Source organism: Mauremys reevesii, linkage group 9 (genome assembly GCF_016161935.1).
Source record: "Mauremys reevesii isolate NIE-2019 linkage group 9, ASM1616193v1, whole genome shotgun sequence".
NCBI lineage: Eukaryota > Metazoa > Chordata > Testudines > Geoemydidae > Mauremys > Mauremys reevesii.
Window position 1 is genome coordinate 42,983,601 of NC_052631.1, and position 22,611 is coordinate 43,006,211.

Below are 22,611 nucleotides of genomic sequence, written 5' to 3' on the forward strand. Positions count from 1 at the left end.
ATTTGATTAAGAGTCTGATGATATTTGCTGTTTTTTCTTAGAGCCCCAGCTCCTGGAGTCATGTGATTACATTAAAATCACAGTGTTCATCTTTTAAATTTGTATGTTTCTAGCTTTTGTGGAGGAAAGCGTGAAAACATGAATGAGGCCTCAGAAATCAAAAGGCAAATAAAACTAACCTAAATTTATTATTATTTTTTTAAAAATCTAATGATTTTTAAGTCAATATGGTATTTTGAGGAGTGGGCCTGACTCATGATTCTTGATTACTGGGGGTTGGCAATGCTGAAAGTTCTAAGAATCTTTAAGGCTGATAAGAAGAGTCTAAGATTGCAAAAGTGTTTCCACTTGCTTCTCTCATCCGCCTGCTGGGTGTACTCTTCAGACTTTAAATTTTGAGGCAGGGACTGCCATTTTCTGTATATTTGTACAGTACTTCTCACAATGGATCTTGGACTTGTCTAGCTTGCTTGTAGGTCCTATCACAATACAAATGCTTAAGGGTTTTGATTTAAGCAAGCTTTCCCTACAGTTCAGCCTGAAAAAGGCTGATCTTTCCACCTCCAGATTTGTTCTCCCTAAGTCTGTGTGTCTGATCAATATTCCGGGAGGCAAGGGGAAGAGAGAGCACACTAACATCAGTCCTTGGTGTCAACCAACCAGGTTTCTGTGATGCAGATCAGGTCAAGCAAGTCATGGATGGCAAAAGGGCTTACTGACTTTAGATCTTGTGTTGATCAGCATGAGACTGAGCTCCTGGGGTGGTGGGTGTTTTGGGACCATCAGAGGTAGCTGTTGATGGGTTGGCATTTCCTGTTGGCTGGTTAGTATATCCTATTTGTTTCTTATTGTTATGCCTAAATTGACCATGCATCTTGGTTTTTCCTGGGACAGACACAATTTTTCATAGTGTCTCAGGAATTTTTTCTAGGACACATTAAATATCCCAGGTTTTATAACTACAGAACATTTGTTCTAGGCATTTTGCTATATGGGTGCAATTTGTTCTTTATTTACCAGGAACAAGCAGTCCAATGGAATAAGTGTCCAGTGTAAAAACGTGTTTGTACTGAAGCAATAAGTTAAATGAGTATAGATGCTATCAAAGCTGTTTTGTTGCTCAGAGTGGCTGTTAATGGTACATGTTCAGTATTTCATAATAAACTGGGAGTAGTGACACTACTAGTATGCAGCTGATTTTTTTTTAATGTACTTTTGTATAATTGTTTCACAGCCATAAAAAATACCTTCACAAAAGCATCCTGGTTGTGTTTTTGAAAATATGGTATGCTATGAGATGCCTGGGTGAGGCCGAGAGGTGTGATGTTGCCTAATTGGCTGTCATGGTGATTTCATGATGTGACAGATATACTGTACAGAGAGTGGCAAGACTGCTTAATTCCCTGAGGGACTTTGTGGTGGTGAGTTGTATGTGAAGTGCACCAGATGTGTGTGTCAGGGCTGGTTCAGGGTCCTGTGCCTGAAAGGGTAAACCCTCTCCCTCCCTCAGGGAAGTTTAGGTAAAAGGGAACAGGACCCATGAAGGGACTGATGAAATGGAGAGGTTCTTTGTTAAGACAGCCTTGCAAAACCTGGAAAGTGTTATGCTCATACAAAGCACACGGTATCTTTATAGAGGAAGGTAAATACACCGCATTTATTGAGAATACAACAGTTAGCATATGCTTTTTAGTCTCTCTTCCCCCTTCCTCCCTCCCTCCCTCCTGCCAGTGATGTTCATAGTTACCAGTCCGTTGTAGCTCGAGTCAATCTAATGGCCAGTTAGATTGAGCACGAGTGTGGAGCTGGGCTCTTGTCGGTCGTGATCCGATGCTCCTGGAGTGTGACAAGAGGAACCCAAAGTCCCATGGCCAAGCACCCTGCTCTTATAGGGTTTTTTTCCTTTGTTGAAGTCTACGGATTTTGCTGTGTCAGTTTGTGACTGGTTACTTCTTAATTGGTGTAAAACATCCCAATACACCTCCGAGAGGGTCATCCTGTCCTTTGTTCTAATTTAATCAATTGTCCTGAGGGGTGCCAGCCTTCATCTCAGGGTTGTCAACCTGCCCTTCATTATGGGTGTGCATTGATGATTCTTTGATGTCCTTTAAGCCTCTTCACTCCTTCTTCCTTGACTATGGCTATAACAATGGCCTCACACCTTATCTTTTCCTGATGCATGCATTCTTCATTCACACAAACAGATTGAGAATACAAACAGTAGTATTTTATATCGAGCAAAAAGGCATTGCAAATTAAACCTTGCTAAGTTTTACAGTCAATAACCAAGACAATTTACATTGAGACCCGGGTCTTCAATGTTCCTCTAATCTACTTAACATAGACACAATAGAGAATCCTATCTCTTATTTACTAAACCTTAAAACAAATTAATGTATATTTAACTAGAGTGCCTAATTCCTAATACATATAGGAAACCATAGACATTATAACTTACCCTAAAACAAAAGGGTGACCGTAATCACTCATAAGGATTGTTCTGGTCTGTCATTCCTTTCTGCCATTCAAAAAGGGTGGCCGACAGGATGAAATCAAATCATACATTAATTCTCATAGTACATTATAAAATCCAGCTCCTACAAAAGGGGTGTTTATGGTCTTCATTGGGATTGGCCTTGGTGCACCTGGGAAAGAGAGCAGACTTTTATAAAGGAGGAAGTCCTCAGGGAGGAACAGACAGGCAGGCTGGGAAATGGGAGACTCGTGTGGAAGCAGGCTGAGGCTCCTGGCTCAGCAGAAAGCCTGCAAAGCCTGAGGTGGGACAGCAGGAGGACTTGGAGCCCCAAGAAGAACCAGGAAGGAACTGAGACTCACTCTCTGTGGGCAGCCTAAAATAGGTCCCTGGAAGGGACTAAGTAAGAGATGGGAACAGGACTTTGGTGGGGTTACTCAGAGTGGGAAATAATTGAGTATTGAGTGAGGGGTTTATGTTGTGGGAAGCCCAGGAAGGAAGGCCTGTAGGCAGTGTGAGTACAGTGGTTGATATATATATTTTGGATGTGGGACTTAGGTACCATGAAAGAGGTGCAACAGTGTGCAACCTGGCTGTAGGGCCAAGTGTCCAGAAGAAGGGGACCACCGAATATCTAGAAGGGACACTAGCAAGGCAGAAACTTGGCTTACTCACACCTGGGAGCTACGGGGCTCTCTAACTGGTGGGTGGCCCCATGACCTTGCCCCAAGTATGGCAAATTTCCACCACATCTGTGCTGTGGCTATGCTCTGGGACGGGACAAAGCTAGTAAAGCTCCACTCTAGGGTAGTGGGAAGTGGGGTTGCAAATAGGGAGTCCTTTTCCCCCATCTTTTAAAGGCGTGTTATGATGTTTGGAGGCAGGGAGGTTCAACCTATGTCTTGGAGCTTGTCTTCATGGCAGACTTAATTTGGGCTCAACCACGGGTTTGCCCTTAACATGCTCCATGGTTGCACATCCGCGCACCTCTGTCCATGCTACGTGGAAAGGTAGCCACTGCTCCGTGAGCTATAGCTGATAGGGCAGACCCAGCAATAGCTGTGAAGGTGTATTGCTATCCCAAGGTACTTGTGAAGATATGCGGTCACACTAGCTGGGACCTGATGGTCCTCCAATCTCTTCTCATAGCTCTCTGACTGGAAGTGGACTATAAGTGGCTCTTAGAGGGTTGGGGGACTGACTGGGCTTTACCCTCACCACCACAGACCAGTAGGGAAAAGAAGAATATGGGAGAGGAAGGGACGTTCCCAGAGTTTGGCATCACTAACCTGGAATTTTCCAGGTCCTAGTATCTGGAAAATAAGGGGTACCATTGGTTCCTTGGCAGCCATGCATGGATGTGGGATTGGGGTGAGAACATCAGTCAGAGTGTGGGTTTCCCCAGTAGGCAGAATGTTACAAATCAAACATCTTTGATCCAACGCTGATAGGGAACGTAGAGACAGGAGCCAAGGGCCATTGAAAGTGGGGAAGCAGAGGCACAGATCAGTGTTGTCATGGCCAGGATCCCAGCTGAAACTGGAGAAACTGAGGCATGACTTAATGTTTCTGTGGCTCAGATCCCAGCTGAAAGTGTTATGTTATATAAAGTGTGGAAACTGAGGCAGATAATGAATACCACCATGTATTCTTATTTAATTTCACACCCTGGGTAGTGCCCTCAAGATGAGTATTTTGCAATTTGCAGTCAACTGCCTCCTCAGTCCCGGCCAGACCCAATTTATTGTTAACGGCAAAGTCTAAGATGGAGTTGTTGTGTGGGGCAGTCCTTGAATCTGTGCAATAGGGTTTCCGTGAAAGGAAGAGTCGGATCTGAAAACTGACTTCAGTGCTTTGGTGGGGGGCATTGCATCTAGCATGAAAAAGAATCATTGTCTCCACAAAAGGCTGCAGCTGTCAGTCCCAGTTATCGGGGTAAGTGGGATCCATCCCTAGGGCACATAACAGCATGCCAGCTTGGGTCCTGGCAGGAAATCATCTCCTCCCACAGTTCCTAGAGTGAGCGGCCAAGCTGTCTCACAATACCCTGTGAATGTGAGCAGTGGCATGGTGCAATATTGTGCTAGAAATCTTGGGATATGTGCCCAATTGTCTGTATTGCTTGTCGTAGCCAGGTACAGCACCAGCGCGGACATGGGGTGAGAGCACCTCAATGTGGTCATGCTAGCATGGGTTAGGCTACCCCAGGTTCGCTTACCCTATGATTGCCTCACCTGTGCTTAGAATGCAGTGAAGACATAGCTTTGATGTGTACTGGTTCCTCGCAGCGGAGTTGGGGAGGACACTGCTCTGCTTCTTTCTTTGGATGCAGGAGAAGTAGCAGAGAAAGTTAAATCAGGGTTTCAAAGTTCCTAGACCCACAAAGTGCAGTGTCTGAGCTGGTGGCTGGGGAGGGACCCTGCTTCCTGTTGGGGGAGGGGGGGATTTGTTCCTCTGTGTGTTGGGTGCATATCATGAGTGGCGTTGTAGTAGTTTGTGATGGCTCTGCCCATACCTTTGTGCAATTCCTTTGTCCAGTTTAACCTCTCTGCAGGCTCTGGTATGGGATGGTGGCGGATGCACTTTCCATAGTGCTGCTGTATTAATTTGTGCTTTGTGCCTGTAGGAGGTAATCATTTAGGGAGCAGTGTTTGGAAACGTTCTTTTTTTGTTTGGGTTTAGCCTCCTAATCTAAACTGGTTTCTCCTGATTGCTGACCTTTCCTGGAGCTGAGGCAACAGCTGCCCCACATGGATGAGTCCCAAGAAAGACACAACGCTGGCTGTTGTTCAGCCCAGCCAGATTTGAATGCAAGGTACTTAGTTCGCACCTTCCTGTATTACTAATCTTAGTCATTCTAGGAGTCTTTGGGGAAGTTTGCACAATATTAAAAGTTAGGCTTTGAATTAGGGTTTTGTTTGGAAATTTTGCTTTAAAAGCCTGTCAAAATATAGCAGAACAGAGAGGTTACACTGAGCTGGCTTTTTGATACTGACAACACAGGAGTACTTTACACTGTAAAAACTATAGGTCCGAGCCTCAACTTGTGTAAATTGGCCTATCTCCATTGAAATCAGTAGAGCTAGGTCAGTTTACACCAACTGAGGATCTGGCCTTTGACTTCGGAACACAGCTTTTTCAGTATCCTCTCAGAGCCCTGGCCGTTTCTCTCCTGTTGATGTTAATGACAATTGTGTGGTTAAACTCTTGTGCACCAAAATGAATATTCATATACCTTTCAGAGAGGGTGTATTTTGATTTAGATTCATGGAGATTTCATTCCTAACTATGAGCCTTATTTTAGCATTCACGGACCTATTCATATACCTCTTAAAAACTGGTTCTGCTCATGCCAGTGGCAAAAATCTCTTTGAGTTCAATTGACCTTTGGTCCAAGTCCTCAACTGACATAAATGGTCACAACTCCTCTGGTTTCAATAAAGCTATGTTGATTTACACTAACTGAAGATCTGGTTATATAGCTTTAGTCTGCTGCTGCTGGGGTGTATTTAATAATAGCAGTTGCACATTTGTGCATGCTAAGTATTTTTAAGATTGCAGAAAAATGTCCAATAGGAGCCCTTGGTTTCATAACTTTCCAAAACATTCATATTTGGGGTTGAAATTTACCATAACTGGTCTCTGCCCAAAAGTGATTTGTTTCTCTTAAAGTTTGAGCAAAATCCTTTGAGCTATTTTTATTTTTTTAGTTCAACAAATGTGAGAAAAATGCTTTTCCCTTCCAAAAAAACAAACAAAACAAAAACAACCCCAAACACAATCTAACCACACTTTTTTTTTACCCTGTATTGCTGCAAACCAGCTGTAGTTTGACATTTGAAGTATAGCATGTACATGGCACCCTGAGGACTAGTCACTCTGCTTGACTTAAAATACTGTACAAAACTGGTTTGTTTTTGGAAAGCTCTGAGCCCTTGAAATCTGCAGCCTATGCATGTGCAGTAGAACTGCCCTGTTCCATGGATAAGTGCACACCTCAGGAAGTGAGCACTGTGCATGCTTGCAATGTGCATGCTTTCCATTTACTTTGGTAGAGTCAAAGGCTGGCCTGGCACTTTCACCCATTCTCCTTCCACCCCGCATTCTGCTCACAGTAGAGATGAAGAGACAGGAACAGGCATGTGACGGCCTGGCTGGTTCCTGTTCAGCAGGATTGTCATGGTGTTTGGCATGGACATGGCCCTCAAAGAGGGCCATGTGATATGTTTTAAATGAACTAAGTGTCTGAATGTTAAAATGTCAGGCAGTGATTAGAAAACAGTACTGTCAAGCTGGGAATGGTGCATATAAAGTGGTAGAAGTACATGTATAGCTAGTAAGATGCTCAATTCCAAAAGCTGATTCCAAGATACTGAGGTGCTGTGATACCATGGTGATCAGGGACCCTACAGAAAACCAGATGGGTAAGGAGATGAATAGCTATATTACTAGCTCTGTAGCACTCCTATTGTCCTTCTCTCAAGTGCATTTTCAGAATGGTTTTTGTGGATTGTACTGATCAAAGGTCTGCTGGCTACTGCTCAGCTCCTCAGACTCTGTTGAACAGCCTGACAGTGTACTGCCATGATGTGAGGGTAGCTCAAAGGTTTGTTGAAGGGGAATCTATATACTCAATGAACATGGTCACACTGAAATTCAAAAATAGCTTTCAACAAATATTTTCTGAGAAATGTTTCACATGGCTCTCCTGGGTCAGTGACTGTGCAGTATCCCTGCACCATGATTAACTGACTGACAGACCATTTCAGAAGGATATTACCAACCATTAAGCAGCCCTGAAGAATCCATGCCGTAAGTGTAGCACAAGGCATGGTCTTTCCCTGTTCCACAATGGTATGCAAGATGGTACAGTAAATACACAGAAAGTATAGAAAAAGCATATATACCATCTAGAGAGAATTTAATGGCTGCTAGTCACTGAAATGTCATCACTGATCAATTTTCTTCCTTTCTTTTACCTTCGTAATTTGAAAAGAGCATCTTTATTTTAGTGACTGTTCACAATGCACTTGGAGGAGATTTTTTTTAAGGAAGGCTTAGCCACCTCAGCTCTAGGAACAATCATGTTGGCTGTGATGTCCCTTATCAAACAGAACAGATTGCTGTGTTTAGTAAGTCAACTGCCCAGCACCCTTAGCAGCTATGGGTCTGAAATCTAATACGTATTCCTGAGCCTGTGTCAGCGGTGTTAATGCAGTTTGCCACTCAGTCACCAGGGTGTCAGTGCTTTCTTTCCCACACGTATGCCTTATTGATGGAGACTGTGTTTTGCATTAAGATGTAATGGGATGAATTTATTATCATATTTCCAGCATTATTAAAGTCTTCAGGACAGTGCTAATCATCTCTAATTAATCTCCGCACCAAGGAATGTAGAGTACAGAAAGCTTATATTAGAGTTCTATAATTGGGCTAAAGGTTCTCCCCCAAGGCTAATACTAAATAAGAGAGAGCTGCCAAACTTGCTATATGATAACAATACTGACTTAAAAGTATCATTAGGAGACTAAAGGATCGTTTTGTTGATCTTTTAATACTCTGTGTTCTACATCAAGTTCTTAACTTTCAGGGTCTTTGTGCTGTTGCTTTTTAAGAATCCCTTTTATATCCTTTCAGCTCTGAATCAGCAGACCTAATCATCAGCTTCCCGCAGCATTCATCCAGGGAGTTTACTGAGTGAGGAATTCCAGGAGAGCAGCTTCCCTTGGGGCTTCCTACAGCTTTCTTAAGGAGACATTAGATTCTTCCAGATAGCTGCTTTGGTTCAAATCCTCCGGCCTTTTGCATGGGCCAGTAAGGTGCATAACCTACAGAAATGCCATGTTTCAGTTTTATGGGATGAGCACAGAGGTGGCATGAAGGGTTTTAGTTCTCAAACTTCATACACTGTCAATCTGAGCCCTTCCAGGGCTCTCAGCGCAGGGGTTCAGAACACCTTTGTGTGGAGGGACTATGGGAGCTAAGGGGAAGAGTCCAGAATCCTGAGTAACAACAGCTTGGAGCTAAGGATATTAGGTACAATTTTCAAAAGAGCCCAAGTCCTGTTTTCAAAAGTGACTTAGTCACATAGGAACCTAAGTCCTATTGACTTTCAATGAGCCTTAAAGTTCATCTATACAAACGTGTAGGCCTGGTCTACACTGAGGGGTATCGATCTAAGATACGCAACTTCAGCTACATGAATAACGTAGCTGAAGTCGGACGTACTTAGATCTACTCACCGCGGTGTCTTCACTGCGGTGAGTCGACTGCTGCCGCTGTCTAGACTAGACATGATAAATCGACTCCCGCTGGATCGATCGCTGCCCGCCGATCCAGTGAGTAGCATAGACATACCATTGGTGTGCAGCAAGTAGGGATGTAAATCTACCCCACACTAGCTGGCTGCACACTAACAGCATGGACCTTGCTGCGTGCAGTTAAAGTTTCCTGGTGATTTTTCATCTACCCCACTTTGAAGTGGGAGGAGATTAAAGCCCACTATGGGATTTTTAATGCACAGTGGCAGGGTCCACATGGATGCTTACTGCTTGGCAACTAGAGCAGGATAGATTTATACCCCAGCCTGCCACAAACTACGTTTTTGTATGGACAAGCCCTCATGCTCCAAAGTAGTGCTGGGCAGCAAACACTTCTCTTGTCCCCCAAGAATTGTTGAGATTAAAAAAAAAATTCTCATCCCAAATGAGTACAAAAAGTCAAAATCTTAAACTATTTTGCAAATCGATAATTCCCAAAACATTTAAGCTCCTATCATTTGAAATGTTTAATTTCAATAATTTCAAGCTTTTGTTTCAATTTAAATTTTGTAATTTTATTTTACCTTTTTAGTATAATCTAGACAATTTCAAAACAGTCATTTCAAACAGAAAAAACAAATATTTTCATTTTGAAAATGCAGTAATGAGTTTGTTTCAACAGTTTCAAAATCTTTATTTCAATTTTTTTTTTCAATTTTGGGGAGATCTCAGAACCAGTTCTTTCCTGGAAATGGTTTTGGTTTCAATGAACTAGCATTTTCTGATGGGAAAAAAACATTGGAAAATTCCCAGCCAGGTCTACTCCTATGTCACTTAGATATTTTGGAAAATGTTACCCAACTCTCATTCCTCAACCCTGCTTCCATTTACCTGTGTGCACAGCTGATTTTCTTGGCATCAATATGAAGAATTGGCCCGTAAGTTAGTCATGTTGTCCGTGAAATATATGTAATCCATGTGCATGTGAACATGGGAGTGGAAAACAGCTGTATTTTCTAAAATGATGGGAGTCACTCAATGGACTTTGTTGCTCATTTAAATTCAAACAAACATGTATTCCTGCAGACATGCTTCTGTATACTGTGCACTTTTTATGTTTCTCACATTCATATTCATGCACTAATTAGTCTGTGAAATACTAACAAGTATTGCTTTCGTTGGGCCTGATTCTCCAAAGGGATCCAGATGCACAGCATCCCACTTGAAATCTGTGTATATGGCTCTCTTTGGCAAATTGGAGTCCTATTCATTCATTATTTGTCAGAGATGAAATGTTAGTTACCCAGGGAGGGATTTCAAAAAGTGTGTAAATGAATTAGAAGCAAAAGTCTTAGTGCCTTTTGGTCAACAATGGGTATGTCTACACCACAAAGAGAAACCTGTGGTGCCAAGTCTCAGGTCAACTGACTCGCCTTGGTGGGGCTCGGACTGCAGGGCTAACTGTAGATGTTCTCACTCACGCTGGAGCCTGGGCTCTGAAGCCCAGCAAGGGGGAGGGGCTCGGAGACTGGACTCCAGCCTGAGTGGGAATATTTACGCTGCTTCTTTTAGCCCTGCAGCCCAAGCCAGAGTGAATTGACCTAGGCTCTGAGACTTGGTGCCCAAGTTCTTTCTGGCAGGGTTGACATACACTTAGGCACTTTTGAAAATCCCTATTAACTGTAGTTAGTGACACAAATCTTCTTTTTCAATCTTTCTTTTTGTTCACTTGCTGTACTTTTAAAGTTAAACCATATTTATATTTCTCAAACAAGGTATGTATTGAAAATAATGCAGATGTTAGAGATCTGTCTTAAGGGTGTATCCTGCTGCCCACCACCATAGTAGCTAAGTGCCTTCTGTCACAATTTCAGGCCAACTGCACCTGTATTCCCTCTCATGGTCCTTCAAAGGCACCCACTCTAGTCTCTAGCTCCCAGCTGTCACCTCTCTTGGGCAGACGCCTGCGTCTCACTCCCTGCAAAGCGGGATTTTAAGGCCCCACAGATCCCTGGATTTACACTGTGATGGCCCCAGCAAACCAGGCAACCTAAATGCTCATCTGCACTTTGCTTTCTCCCCAGAGGCTGTGGCCACTGTATTGCCCACAGTTCTAAGTTAATGTAAGCACAGTTATTCTTAGGTGAAAGCATATTTAAAACCTACATACATGCTAATAAACTTACCGGAGGTCACCCTAACTCCAGGCTCTGAGAGGTGTCTGGTCTTGAAAACCTACAACTGGGTTTTGCCCCAACTACAAGTTCATGACTGTCTCAAAGTTAGACCCAGAACCGAGGCTGGACAGTTTGGCTGTCACCTTATACAGCTTGAGCCTTTGATCTCCAGTGTAAATCCACAGACAATGATCCAGTCCTCCTCATGTAGCTGGAAAACGCTGGAGTTTTGCATAACCAGATGCGGGGACTTTGCATTCACCTGCCCCTACGTATTCCCCGGGAAATCCACTTCACATGTATTTTCCCAAAAGTCCATTCTTGCTTGGAACATTTTCAATATAGCCCTTTGAACTCCCAGCACTCACTTCACATCTCTCCCCTAGAGAGGAGAGAGGTTACATGCGATCCTGGCCCACAGTATTACATAAACTTTACATTTCATACAGCGGAGCCCAAAGGTACTTAATCTTAATTCAATAAAGTCTCCCAAGGATATGCAGGAAATTGCCATATCTATCACACCTTCCAAGTAAAATCAATCGCAATAGCCAAGTCCTAATGGACTTGATGGCGTCTCTGGCACTTCTTCCTTTTGAGGTCAAAACTCTGCTTGGGATACAGCGGTGGGTTTTTTTTTGTTTGTTTGTTTGGGTTTTTTTTAAATATTTTTATTAATTTCATTTTTTGTGGGGGGTAAGACTAGGAAGGAGGAGTCAGTGTTGTGAGTGTCATTTTTATGGTGGAAAGGTATTTTTTGAAAAAAGATGATTTTTTGCAACATTTCCTAAAGTTGGTCACACTCAAGATTTGCGTGATCTCCAGAAGTTTTATTTTTGCACTGAAAGATTTTTTTTTTATTTTTTTTTGCTGCGGGGAGGAGGGAGGTTAACTCCTAAAACCACTCATTTTAGGCAGTTTTTCTTCTAGGGACTTTCTTAACCTTTTGAATTTACGTAAAAATTGCATACTTGAGAGGGGGAATGTGTCTCTTTGTAAAATGTTTTGTCTATGCACCAGTATTTTCTGTGTTTAGTTATTCCTCTTTTCTCTGTTCTTCCTTGCTTTTTCTTTGGAAAAATATATTTTATGAATCACCAAGATATTTTTATCTGTATTCTATTACCATTCCTTTTATTGATCTTTATGGCACCTGCTGTCGCTATGAATACAATACATAACCTGTGAATATCCATCATGACTGTATATAGTGCAAATTCCATAATCAGGAATACTGAACTTGCATAAAATACACATAAAAGGATTAAAAAAATTCAGACAGATCTCATTCAGAAAAACTTGTATTTTTATACAAAATTTAATGAGTCAGTTTCTCTGTGGTTGCAAAGCAAAATGCAACTTGAGTTTTGTTGCATTGTAAGGCAGGGCAGAATTTGTCCCTCAATATTTAAAGTTACATTTTATTTAAATAAAACTTCCCCAAATTTATTATTTTATTAGTAAGGAGGCTTCTGACTGTAAGGCTGGGAGTAAAAAACAGGTTGCAGTAGCACCTATGGGCCACATAACTCCTACTCCAGCCTAGCAGAATTTGACACACACATTTCACACTTCTGGGCTGACACTTTGTTTCATGGTTTCCAGCGGAAATACTGCTCCTTTAAATATAGTGGGTTTAAGGTATCACTGTACTATAATCTAGCTCTTAATATAATCTAGCTCTTTAGTTCAGGTGATTTTTGTGCCTCTTGTGTGTGCTGTTCTAGCTTGTTGTGATTTTTAGTGCTTCATCATGACACTCTGCATCAACTAATGATGGAATAAGTGACAAGCTTTTAACAGTGATATGACATAAGAGTGGGAGCACATGACACTGTGAAGTTATTCAGATCTGGCTGACACTGACATAAAATATAATAAATTAGAGCCCTTAAAGTGCTAACTCAATTTCAATGTTTCATTCCTTATGGGTTTTGTCTATTGTAGGACATCCAGCTCCTAGGTTGTAATTTGACTGCAAGAAAATGCATTTTCTTTTACTTGTATGGTATGTATCTAGAAAGTAGTTTTAATTCTTCCATTTCTGGTTTTGTTTTTGTTTTCCAAAAGAATCGGATTTGCAGATCTGCCAGCACCGAGCACCAACCTGTTGCACTAAAAAGATGGAAGAAAGCTACCAGACAGCTGTTCGGAGAGAGAGGACTCAGAACATCCAGGCCTTGAACTTTGAACTGAAATATATGATAGTTGGTCATATCACAGCTTTTCAAGGTAGGAAACACATGAAACTTCATGACCCCACAAAATAAGCATGATAATGTTGTAGACATTATTTAATTTCTACTATATAATTGCAGGCAAGCTTCTCTCACTTGTGTTTTTATCATTTCTGCTAGATGTTGAGTCATTGTTTGTGCCTCAGTTTTCTATGGCCTTGATTCAGGAAAACATCCCTATTCAGGAGAGCACTTGAGCATGTGTGTTACTTTATGTGCATGTTTAAATTCTCTACTAACTAGACATGGATTTAAGCAAATGCCTAAGTGTTTAACTGAATTTGGGCCTACCTTCTAGGCTTGAAAAAGACAGACTGGGATTTTCCAAGGCACAAATGGCAGATGGACACTAAGACCTGAAAAGGAGCTATATAGCTCAGAAGCTTGTCTCTCTCAAGACATCGATCCAGTAAAAGATATTACCTCACCCACTTTACCGCTCTAATATCCTGGGACCAACACAACTACAACAACACTGCAAACATTTTTACCTATGTTCTCCCACTCAGTGTCAAGGGACGTAGAGACACAGAAAGTAGAATAAAATGTTTTTCTTCCTGATCACTGATACAGTTCAGAGAGAGAATTCTCATCTGACTAATGCCTTAAAATGTTTCACAAACTACTGAGTCACTTGAAGCCTGATTCCTTTTTGAAGAGTCGTGGCACGCAGTTAAATGTGAGTGCATGAAGGAATAGACATTTGAAAGATTATCCTCTGAGCTCTGAAGGGAGTGACAGTTATCTTAATAACAAGTAGATTTGTCTTTCATCTGGAGATTGCTTTATTCAGGCTGGTGTCTTCTGGTCACAGTATTACTAAAGAAAATCAAATGCTTGTATAGGATTTATATTGCAAAGTGCTGAACACTGTTGGCAGTCCAGCAAAGCACTGACGCGTAAGCTTAACTTTAAACGTGTGAGTGGTCCCATTGATTTCTATTGGACTACTTGTGCTTAAAAAAAAGTCTGCAGTTAAGTGCTTTATTGTATTTGGGCCCAAGTGCTCAGCACCTTGCAGGATTAAGCCTTTAAAAGAACTTAAAATATACTAAACTAGACCAGGATTCATTTGATTGATAGAATGAGCATCATCCTATTCTCAATGTTATCAGCAGATTTGTAGATCTCTTGTCTAGATGCTGCCTTTGGAGGGAAAAAAGATGATTTAAAATATATAGAAATTAGTAAATGGCTTAAAGCAGTGTGTTTCACCCAGTGGTCCATGAACTCTGGGGTCAAAAGACGATCTAAGATTTCCTAAGGGGTCCGCACTCCATTAAAATTTTTAAGGGTCCTCAAATGAAAAAAGGTTGAAAACCACTGGCTTAAAGTATGACCATAACAAATGCTGAAAGCTTAAAAAGACAGTCAAATTACAAACTAAAAGTTTGCTTTTACTTTTAGATGTTACAAGCTGGAGGGAGGTGAGAGCAGGACGGGGAACGCATGAGAGACATGGCATTTTGCTTTATTTCACAGTTGATCTTGAAAAATGCTTCAATAGCCCACATGGCTTTAAAATCTGGTAGCAAGGCCATTTTGCGCAGCCCTAAATCGGGGAAATACGTCGGCATTGTTAAATGCTGGTGAGTGATTCAAGTGATCTTTCAATATCGTTTTAGAATAAAGATACGGTCAGAACAGATTAACCTATCAACCCCTTAGGTCAAGCCAGGAGTTTTATTCCTTGATGCTGATGAAGCCTTTTGAGGAAAGGAAAAGAGTCTTTGGACATATCAAGTAGCTTAAATTTCCAATCGTTTCTTAGAAATGGGCAAATAGGTTGTTTATTGTAAATTATGGACTGTCTTCTATCTAGGTTAGGTGAGAACTTTTGATAATGTAACTTTGCTTTGTTGCACCGAGAGCTTCATTTGTTCTTTAGGCTTTCCTTTGCACAAAACCAAAGTTCCTTTCTTCATGTGACATTCTGTTGCTAAGAGTGGTATGATACAAGACGCTTACCAAGAGAGATCTTTGTATTGAATTAGTTCAGTCCTTTTTTCCATTTTGTTCTGCTGCTGTTTTGCGTTATTATAAAAAGTCAGAACTGCAAACAGATGAATCAACTTAGTCTCAACAAACCTTGTTTTAAAGGGCTTTAGGTCTTCCTCAGGCTTGGTGCTGTAGAAGCAATAGAGCATCAGTCAAGATAGAGTTGCCACTTCTCTGGTTGCTTATTTTTGAGGGTGTCTACTGTTTGTGAAAGTTTCATTGCCTTCTTCAATGTTTTACAAGATCTCCCCCTTTTTAGAGGGTAGCTCGCTAGTAGGCCTTGTTGCCTACTTTTGGGGAAAAATAAGCCTCAGATGCTTTTATACACTCCCACAAGTCAAAACCATTGTATTATGCACACTTTGTGAGCGTGATTCTTAAAACTATAATACAGCTTTTAGGATGAGATTTTCAAAAGGGCTCAGTGTTGGACGAACCCTGCCCCTGCTGGGAGTCAGTGGGAGTTGGACTTTAATGCAAGACTAGTTCAGCCAGTGCTGAGCACATATGAGAGTCAGACCCAGAAGTGATGTGCTGGGTTAAAATGATAAAATGCATGTTTAAAAACCCTCCCAGTTGGGCAATGTTGTTTCTCATTTTGCTGTGTGGAGGCTAAATCCCATTTACTTAGATGGCCTTAATTGGGTTCTAAGAGTATTAATGGGAAGGCTTGGATATTTGATTAGAGAGGAGATTTTGATGCAAGCAGGGCAATATGAAGAGGGTTCAACTGAATACTCTCTCTGACATGCATGTGAACCCCAAAAGGTTGTCTATATTTTGGACTGAGGAGACTTCATTTTATTTTTATTTAAAAAAAAACACAGGTATTTAAATTATTTTGCAGTCAAAGCTGAACTAGAACTATTTTTAACAGCTGCCAGAGTCACGCAAAATGATTAGTGTATAAAACTCAATTAAATGTATTACATCTGTGGACAGACTTGTTATTTTTGGATTAGTGCCCATTTCAGACATATGGACAGCTTTAGCACTACTGCTGAATCCTTTTTTTTTCTTTAAATTTTGCAATATGAGCAAACCTGTGCTAGTGCAAACACTTAATAAATCAAACTTTCACATTCTGCAAATGTCTTAGCTTGTGTTCATGCCTCTTATGTTGTTGCTGTAATATCTGAGTGGAATAGGAAAAGGGACCACTTGGCCTTGGCTACAGGTCTGGCAGACACCTTTCCTGGTAATGTTGGGGATGGATGGATGCTGGTAGGCTGATGTCAACTGGCCAATTGGATCATGAAAGGCACCACCAGTAATTGGATTCTACGGTGATGAAAGAGACAGACACCCTGTCATCTGAATCAGGCCCTGAGTATCTGAGATGATGCAAAATCAAAAAGTCTTTGTGTATATGGCATATTGTAACAGTTTCATGGGCAAACTCCTGGATTTACTATTTAACATGTTATATCACGGAAAAGTCTAAAAGCCACAACCGCTGTGCACACATATTGTTAATGATGGTCCCAGCCACAGTCCCTGGCTTACAGTCTAAAAGAGAAGCTGTAGAAGGTGGATGGGACAAGCAAGTGGGCCAGAGTGGAGAAAACAGTGTACCAAATAAATAGAATAGAATGTTTACAGTCGGCCAGGTATAGGGACAGGTGCGGCTCTAGACATTTCACTGCCCCAAGCATGGCAGCATGCTGCGGGGGGTGCTCTGCCAGTCGCCGGTCCTGCAGCTCCGGTGGACATCCCGCATGCGTGCCTGCGGAGGGTCCACTGGTCCCGCGGCTTCGGTGGACCTCCGAAGCCATGGGACCAGCGGACCCTCCGCAGGCACTCCTGCGGGAGGTCCACTGGACCCACCTGCCGCCCTCCTGGCGACCAGCAGAGCGCCCCCCGCAGCATGCTGCCCCAAGCACACGCTTGGCGTGATGGGGCCTGGAGCCGCCCCTGTATAGGGATCACAGCATGCCAACTTCCTTGCCACTATCAGGTTGTACTTTACCATATGCAGTATGGGAAAGTTTAATCCGTCCCATCCCTCAACCCCACTGTCCAGCAGATCCTCCTTCCCCAGCCTGGGATGACCAACTAGTCCTTTTCTTACTTTTAAATTGAACAGAATCTCAAATGCAACCTTACGACTAACAAAGCCTTTCATTCTTTAATTTATGCTGATAACAGAATATCCTTCTTTGAGCTAAGCATTCCTTTCTTCAACTTGCAACTCAACAGCTGAATTGCTGTAGGTTAGAGTACAACAGGTTTTGCTTGTGGTGATACTACACATTATTTGACACCTTCCTGGCCACCATTACCCTCCCCATCACTCCCCGCACTCCTCATGGGGAGAGTTCCAAACAAGATGACTTGGATTCATTGTTAATGGATTAAAAGCAGTGCGAGTGTGAAGACTGAAAGTTGCTGTCAGAAGAGGTATCAATAGTCTGACAATAAAGCTTTGTTGTGTGCAGACAGCAGAGAGAAACCTGCCCTCCCTCCTCAGCGTTCCATTGAAAAGGCACTAACAGGTGCTCTGTATGAGACCACAGAAGGTTGGCTCTGTTCCTGTCATCTTACAGTGAGGCTAATTTGTGGTAATGAGAATCCAACTGCAAGTAATTTATTCATTTGGCTGATGATATCTGGGGAGAGGCAGGACAATGTACTTTGAAACCTATACCAATTTTCAGCCCCCAAATTAGCAGGTGTTAGAGCTGACAGAAAATGCTTTGTATGAGTCTAACAGTTTCTGACAAATTTGGTTTCTCACTGTCATATTTCTCTCCTATTTTATTTACTTTTCCCAACAGACTACAGGAAATAGATGTTCACAGGCGTTGAATGAAACACTGTTGTGTGAACAAAAGGATATTGGCCATAAAGCAATGTTTTTATTCTGTGGGTCATGGTGTCAAAGCAGCCCTACTACTTAACATTTGGGTCCCCCCATCCAGATTTTGTGTGTCCCCCCTTAGGGCTCTGTTGTCCTATCAGAAACAGCTGTAAAGAAGGAGCCATTTCAGTCAACAGGTACAGTTCTTCCCATGGTGCCCTGATGCATGGGGAATTTACAGCTGGTGCCATTCCCTGGCCCTTCCTCCCCTTCACCCCTGAGGTGTCTGGAGGGGCTGTGAGGATGGCTTGCCCTACACAAAGTAGGGAAATGCAAGGTGGAGCGATTCCCTGTTACTATTGTATTGTTAATAATGAGTGCCTGGATTCCCCACTGAGACTGTATGCATATTAAGGGACAGTCCCTGCCCCCTCCTTCCCCCCCGCACCTAGAGTTTGTGATCTAAACAGGCAATAAGTGGGAGGGAAAATGGAGGGACAGACAGGTGGAGCGACTTGCCCAAGATCACCCAGCAGGTCTGTGGCAAACCAGGCTCAGACCTAAGGACTCCTGACTCCCAGGCTAGCGCTCTGCCCACTAGACCACTCTGCCTCCCACTTTATGCCCTTATTACAAAAGCCAGGTCTAGTCTGGCCTTTTCTCAGTGCAGACAGTAAAATGACTGACAGTGCAGTAATCAATGGGCGCTGGATCTTCATGTCACTGGTGTCCCTGCCTGCATGACAGCTGGCAGCCTAAGAAAGAAGTAATGTAACTAGCCAGTACTGCCAGCCTCCTGGCTGGCCTATGAAATGAGCATTCTACATATGAGTTTGCTGAGTCACAGGGCTGCTGACACATATTTTACTGAGCTTGGAAATACTAGCTTGAAATGTGGGCAACTGGTTAGCAAATGAAATTTACAAAACAAAAAAAGACTTGGCTGCAGAAATACATTCTGGTTTGTAGTTAATTACTATATGAAATGAAGGCACAGTGTGGTGAATGGATGCCATCCAAAATCAATGAGCTATATACAAAAAAATCCTGCCTGTGGTTTCCATTATTTACTGCTGGATAATAGAGAAGTAGGAGTCTTGTTTTTAAATAGTTTTTTGTAATCTCATAATACTTGGTCTTTTATCCAGACAAACTGTTGCACACCCCTTTCCACATGCATGACCCTGCTAAGCAGAGTCCTGTACCCTACTGACCTACTGAGCTGAAAGTTGGCCAGGATGTATAATTTTGTTTTGGCTTGTTGAACAAAGGACTCCCTACAGAGAGAGACCAGGGAGAGGCTACATTGGAGTATTTCTCTTCCCCTCCTGTACATGGTTCAATCCCATTCAAATGGGCCAAATTATCTCTGTTTGTAGCTGTGAAAGTTCTTATTTTTTAAAAAAAATATTTGTCTAAAAGGAAGATTGGAATATTCCTTTTAGCCTTGGCATCTTATGCATGATGAGCATACATAGTCTTTTGTCTCCTGTTACCTTTGTGGTGTTCTCATGTTTACCAGTTGGGATGGCACTATATCTTCACAGGTATAAGATACATTTGCTTACATCAAGCATCATATTGCCACTACTGTTTGTTTTATTATTAATAATAACACCTAGTTCTTTATAGCACTTTTAATTCATAGATCTCACTTGACAAATATTAGTATCATTTCCCCATTTTAAAGATTGAGAGATGAGATGAAGTAACTTGCCCAAGGTTACCTGGCAGGCCAGTAGCAGAGCCAAGAATAGACTCTAGGTCTCCTGAGCCCCAGTCTTGTCCATTATGAGATGCAATGTAGAACAATGGATTAGACACTGGCTTGGGATTCTGAATGAAGGATCATCTTCATTGAAGTTATTCATCCTCGGTGTAATGACTGTACCCCTCCTTTCTTCATTTCCTCCATTGGCTCCCTCTCATGCTGTGCATCAAGAAACAGACAGAGAATACATAAGCATTATGAACTTCCCATTACAGCTTCACTAACACTTTCAATTTAGTCTACATATGGAGAGTAAAAGTTGAAACTTCTTTCTGATCAGTATCCTTTTCTCTGCAAAGTATAATTTGTTATGTTGCTGTGTCCAATATTCCCTGAAGTTCTAACCTTTTTATCTTCCGAACATGTAAAATTAAAAAACCTTTGAGCTGTGCCAGGGAGCATCACATTGTGAACGAATGACTATTGAGCTTGCCCTGCAGTGTGCATCTTGTGCATACTTGACCTCCAAACTCTTCAAATGGAATGAGGTATTTGTTTGGCTGTGGAATGCAATAGGATTATTTTCTGGGAGCCTATGCAATACAGTACATTGTCAGAAGTTGTACATGACTCTCTTTCTGAGCTTTTTAAATTCAAACTGACAGATTTTCATATGAAAAACGATTGCAACTTCTGATGCCATAGAAGAAAAGTGTGGCTTGTCTACTCTGTGTTGCTTATTTTACAATGGATGTTGTGTCAGTGTGGTAATTTACTACACACAAATGAATGCAAGGAAAGTGTTTTAAAATACTGCATCCAGCACTACTGAATGTAGTGATATAAATCTTCAAGTAATAGAGGGGACAATAACAAAACTGTATTCTAGTACAGAGCAATAACATGTATGTAGAAGGCTTATATGTAGTCCAAACTGGAAGAACTGAATATTTTGTATAGTTTGGATGGTATTTTTTATTTATTGGGGGGAAAAAAAAGAATAAGTTTAACACTACAAGTTGACACTCAACCAGTCAGGTTGTGTGTTGATAGTCCAGATCCAGAGAGCAGTGGCATTTCCAGAGCTCTCCTACAGTGACTGGTAGAATATTTATCTTCGGAAAAAACAAATGAGCCTGGGTTTCCAACAAGACATGCTTCCCATGCAGTTTGGCCACTCATTTTCTATATGATTCAGCACAAGACTCCCTGCATATTTTTAGGATGCAGTAAGGCTATCTGAACTGTGGCTAGAAGATCACTTGTATTGCTGAGGTCCTGATCTTCTTTTGTGAATATAAAATTGAAACTAAGTTTGGGAAATCCATCAGCACCTATGTAAAGTGGAGGGAGGGCAGAGATCCTCGGCTGATGTAAATTGTCATAGCTCTACTGATGTTACTTACGCTAGTTCTGAATTAGGCCCAACAAGCAGGATAAATGCCTGTATTAGTCAAACCTGCTTTTTTTCACTGTTCTAGTTTATTTTCCCCAGGCTTCTAGCAGCTGGAAATCAGGTTCTCTTTTTAATTTTGTTTTCATTGACTACTTTCTAACTTTGACTCTTTTTAAACCTTGTTTTTCCTGAAGTTGTTGCCAGTCTGAAGAAGTTTTCTAGAATCTAGCAGATTCTACTTAATTTTAAAAACCCAGAAAACACCAGCAAGTCGTCTCTTTTCTAATATGAACAATTACAGCTTTCCTGATAGTTCATGTCCGAGTGGGATAGCATGTATCACATTATCATCATCAGACTGTGTCTCGCTATGAAAAAGTTCCTCTTGACTCAACTTTAAACATAAAATGGCACTGCAGGCAACTAGCGACTTATATCCCAAAATGTATAGGATGATTGATTTGTAGAAACGGGACATTATATAACTGCAGGAACAGTGATATTTTGAGTTAAACTGAGGAACATTCATCAAGTCAATTTTTTCATGTGATGCCTCAAAATCCTCTTTCACAGTAATACTTTCTTTCCAAGCACATATCTTGGTCCAGTTGAATAAGTGTCAGGAGACCTCTGTTCTGTGTCTGACTCTACCCCTGAGTTGCTGTGTGACCTTAGGCAAGAGCCTTTATCTTTCTGCCTCCGTTTCCCCATCTGGACAATTGGGATAATGGCACCCTGATGCTTTGAGCTATGTGGAGGAAAAACACGACACGAGTTAAATATTATCAAGCTGTCTCTTGGAACTTAAAGATCTAGATAGAGCAGGTGAATAAGGATGTGCAATAAGGAAAGCATGATGACATCTTGTGGCTGTGTAGCCATCAGATCAAGCTCTCCGTGGCTAAGACACAGTTCTTACGTTTTCCCTCCCCCACCTCCTTTTTTTGATCACTATGGACAACACCACCATCTTGGCCTCATGCTCAGCCCAGTAACCTGAGAGATTTCTTTGACTCCAATCCCTCTCTAGGTCCTCACATCCAGATTATGTCCAAATATTTCTGTTCTTTAAGCATCACATATCTAAGAGGCGACCTTTCCTATCCATGCACACAGATAAAACTCTCTCACAGCTCTCGCCTTGCGTCTTGATTACTGCAGCATCCTTTTCTCTGCCCATAACAGATGCAGTCTTGCCTATCTCATATTCCTTCAGAATGGTGCTGCAAAGATCATTTCACTAGCCTGTTGTTTTCATCATGTCACCCCTCTCTCAGAATCTTTGCACTGGCTCCCACTGCTCTATCAAATATAAGCTGCTTGTTTTCATTTTCAAACCCTTCATGGTCTATCCCCAGCCTACCTATCCTCTCTCATTCTCTATCGAAATGTTGACTCCTGATTCCATTTGGCCATGATGATGCTACCCTCCACTGCCCACTGGTTAAATTTTCAAACAAGCACGTTTTTGTGTTTTCTCCTATGCTGCCTCTTGCATTTGGGAGGCGTGCCCTGTAAACATTTGCAAAGCTACCTCACTATCATCCTTCAAATCCCTC

At 41.8% G+C, this 22,611-nt stretch overlaps 1 protein-coding gene across 8 annotated transcripts in view; it reads left to right on the plus strand.

The window, feature by feature from the left end:
• Nucleotides 1-22,611, plus strand: part of LOC120371739 (glypican-5-like) — a 627,960-nt gene that overhangs the window by 32,706 nt on the left and 572,643 nt on the right. For 7 of the 8 annotated variants that reach the window (XR_005584553.1, XM_039487907.1, XM_039487906.1 and 4 more), the window contains exon 2: nucleotides 12,981-13,142. Coding sequence is in view for 7 of the 8 variants with exons in the window: in XM_039487907.1 (XP_039343841.1) it covers nucleotides 12,981-13,142 (162 nt within the window). In the remaining variant the exon portion in view is untranslated. Of the gene's footprint in view, nucleotides 1-8,127; nucleotides 8,293-12,980; nucleotides 13,143-22,611 lie in introns of those variants that run through there. The other variant, XM_039487905.1, reaches the window with a different exon arrangement.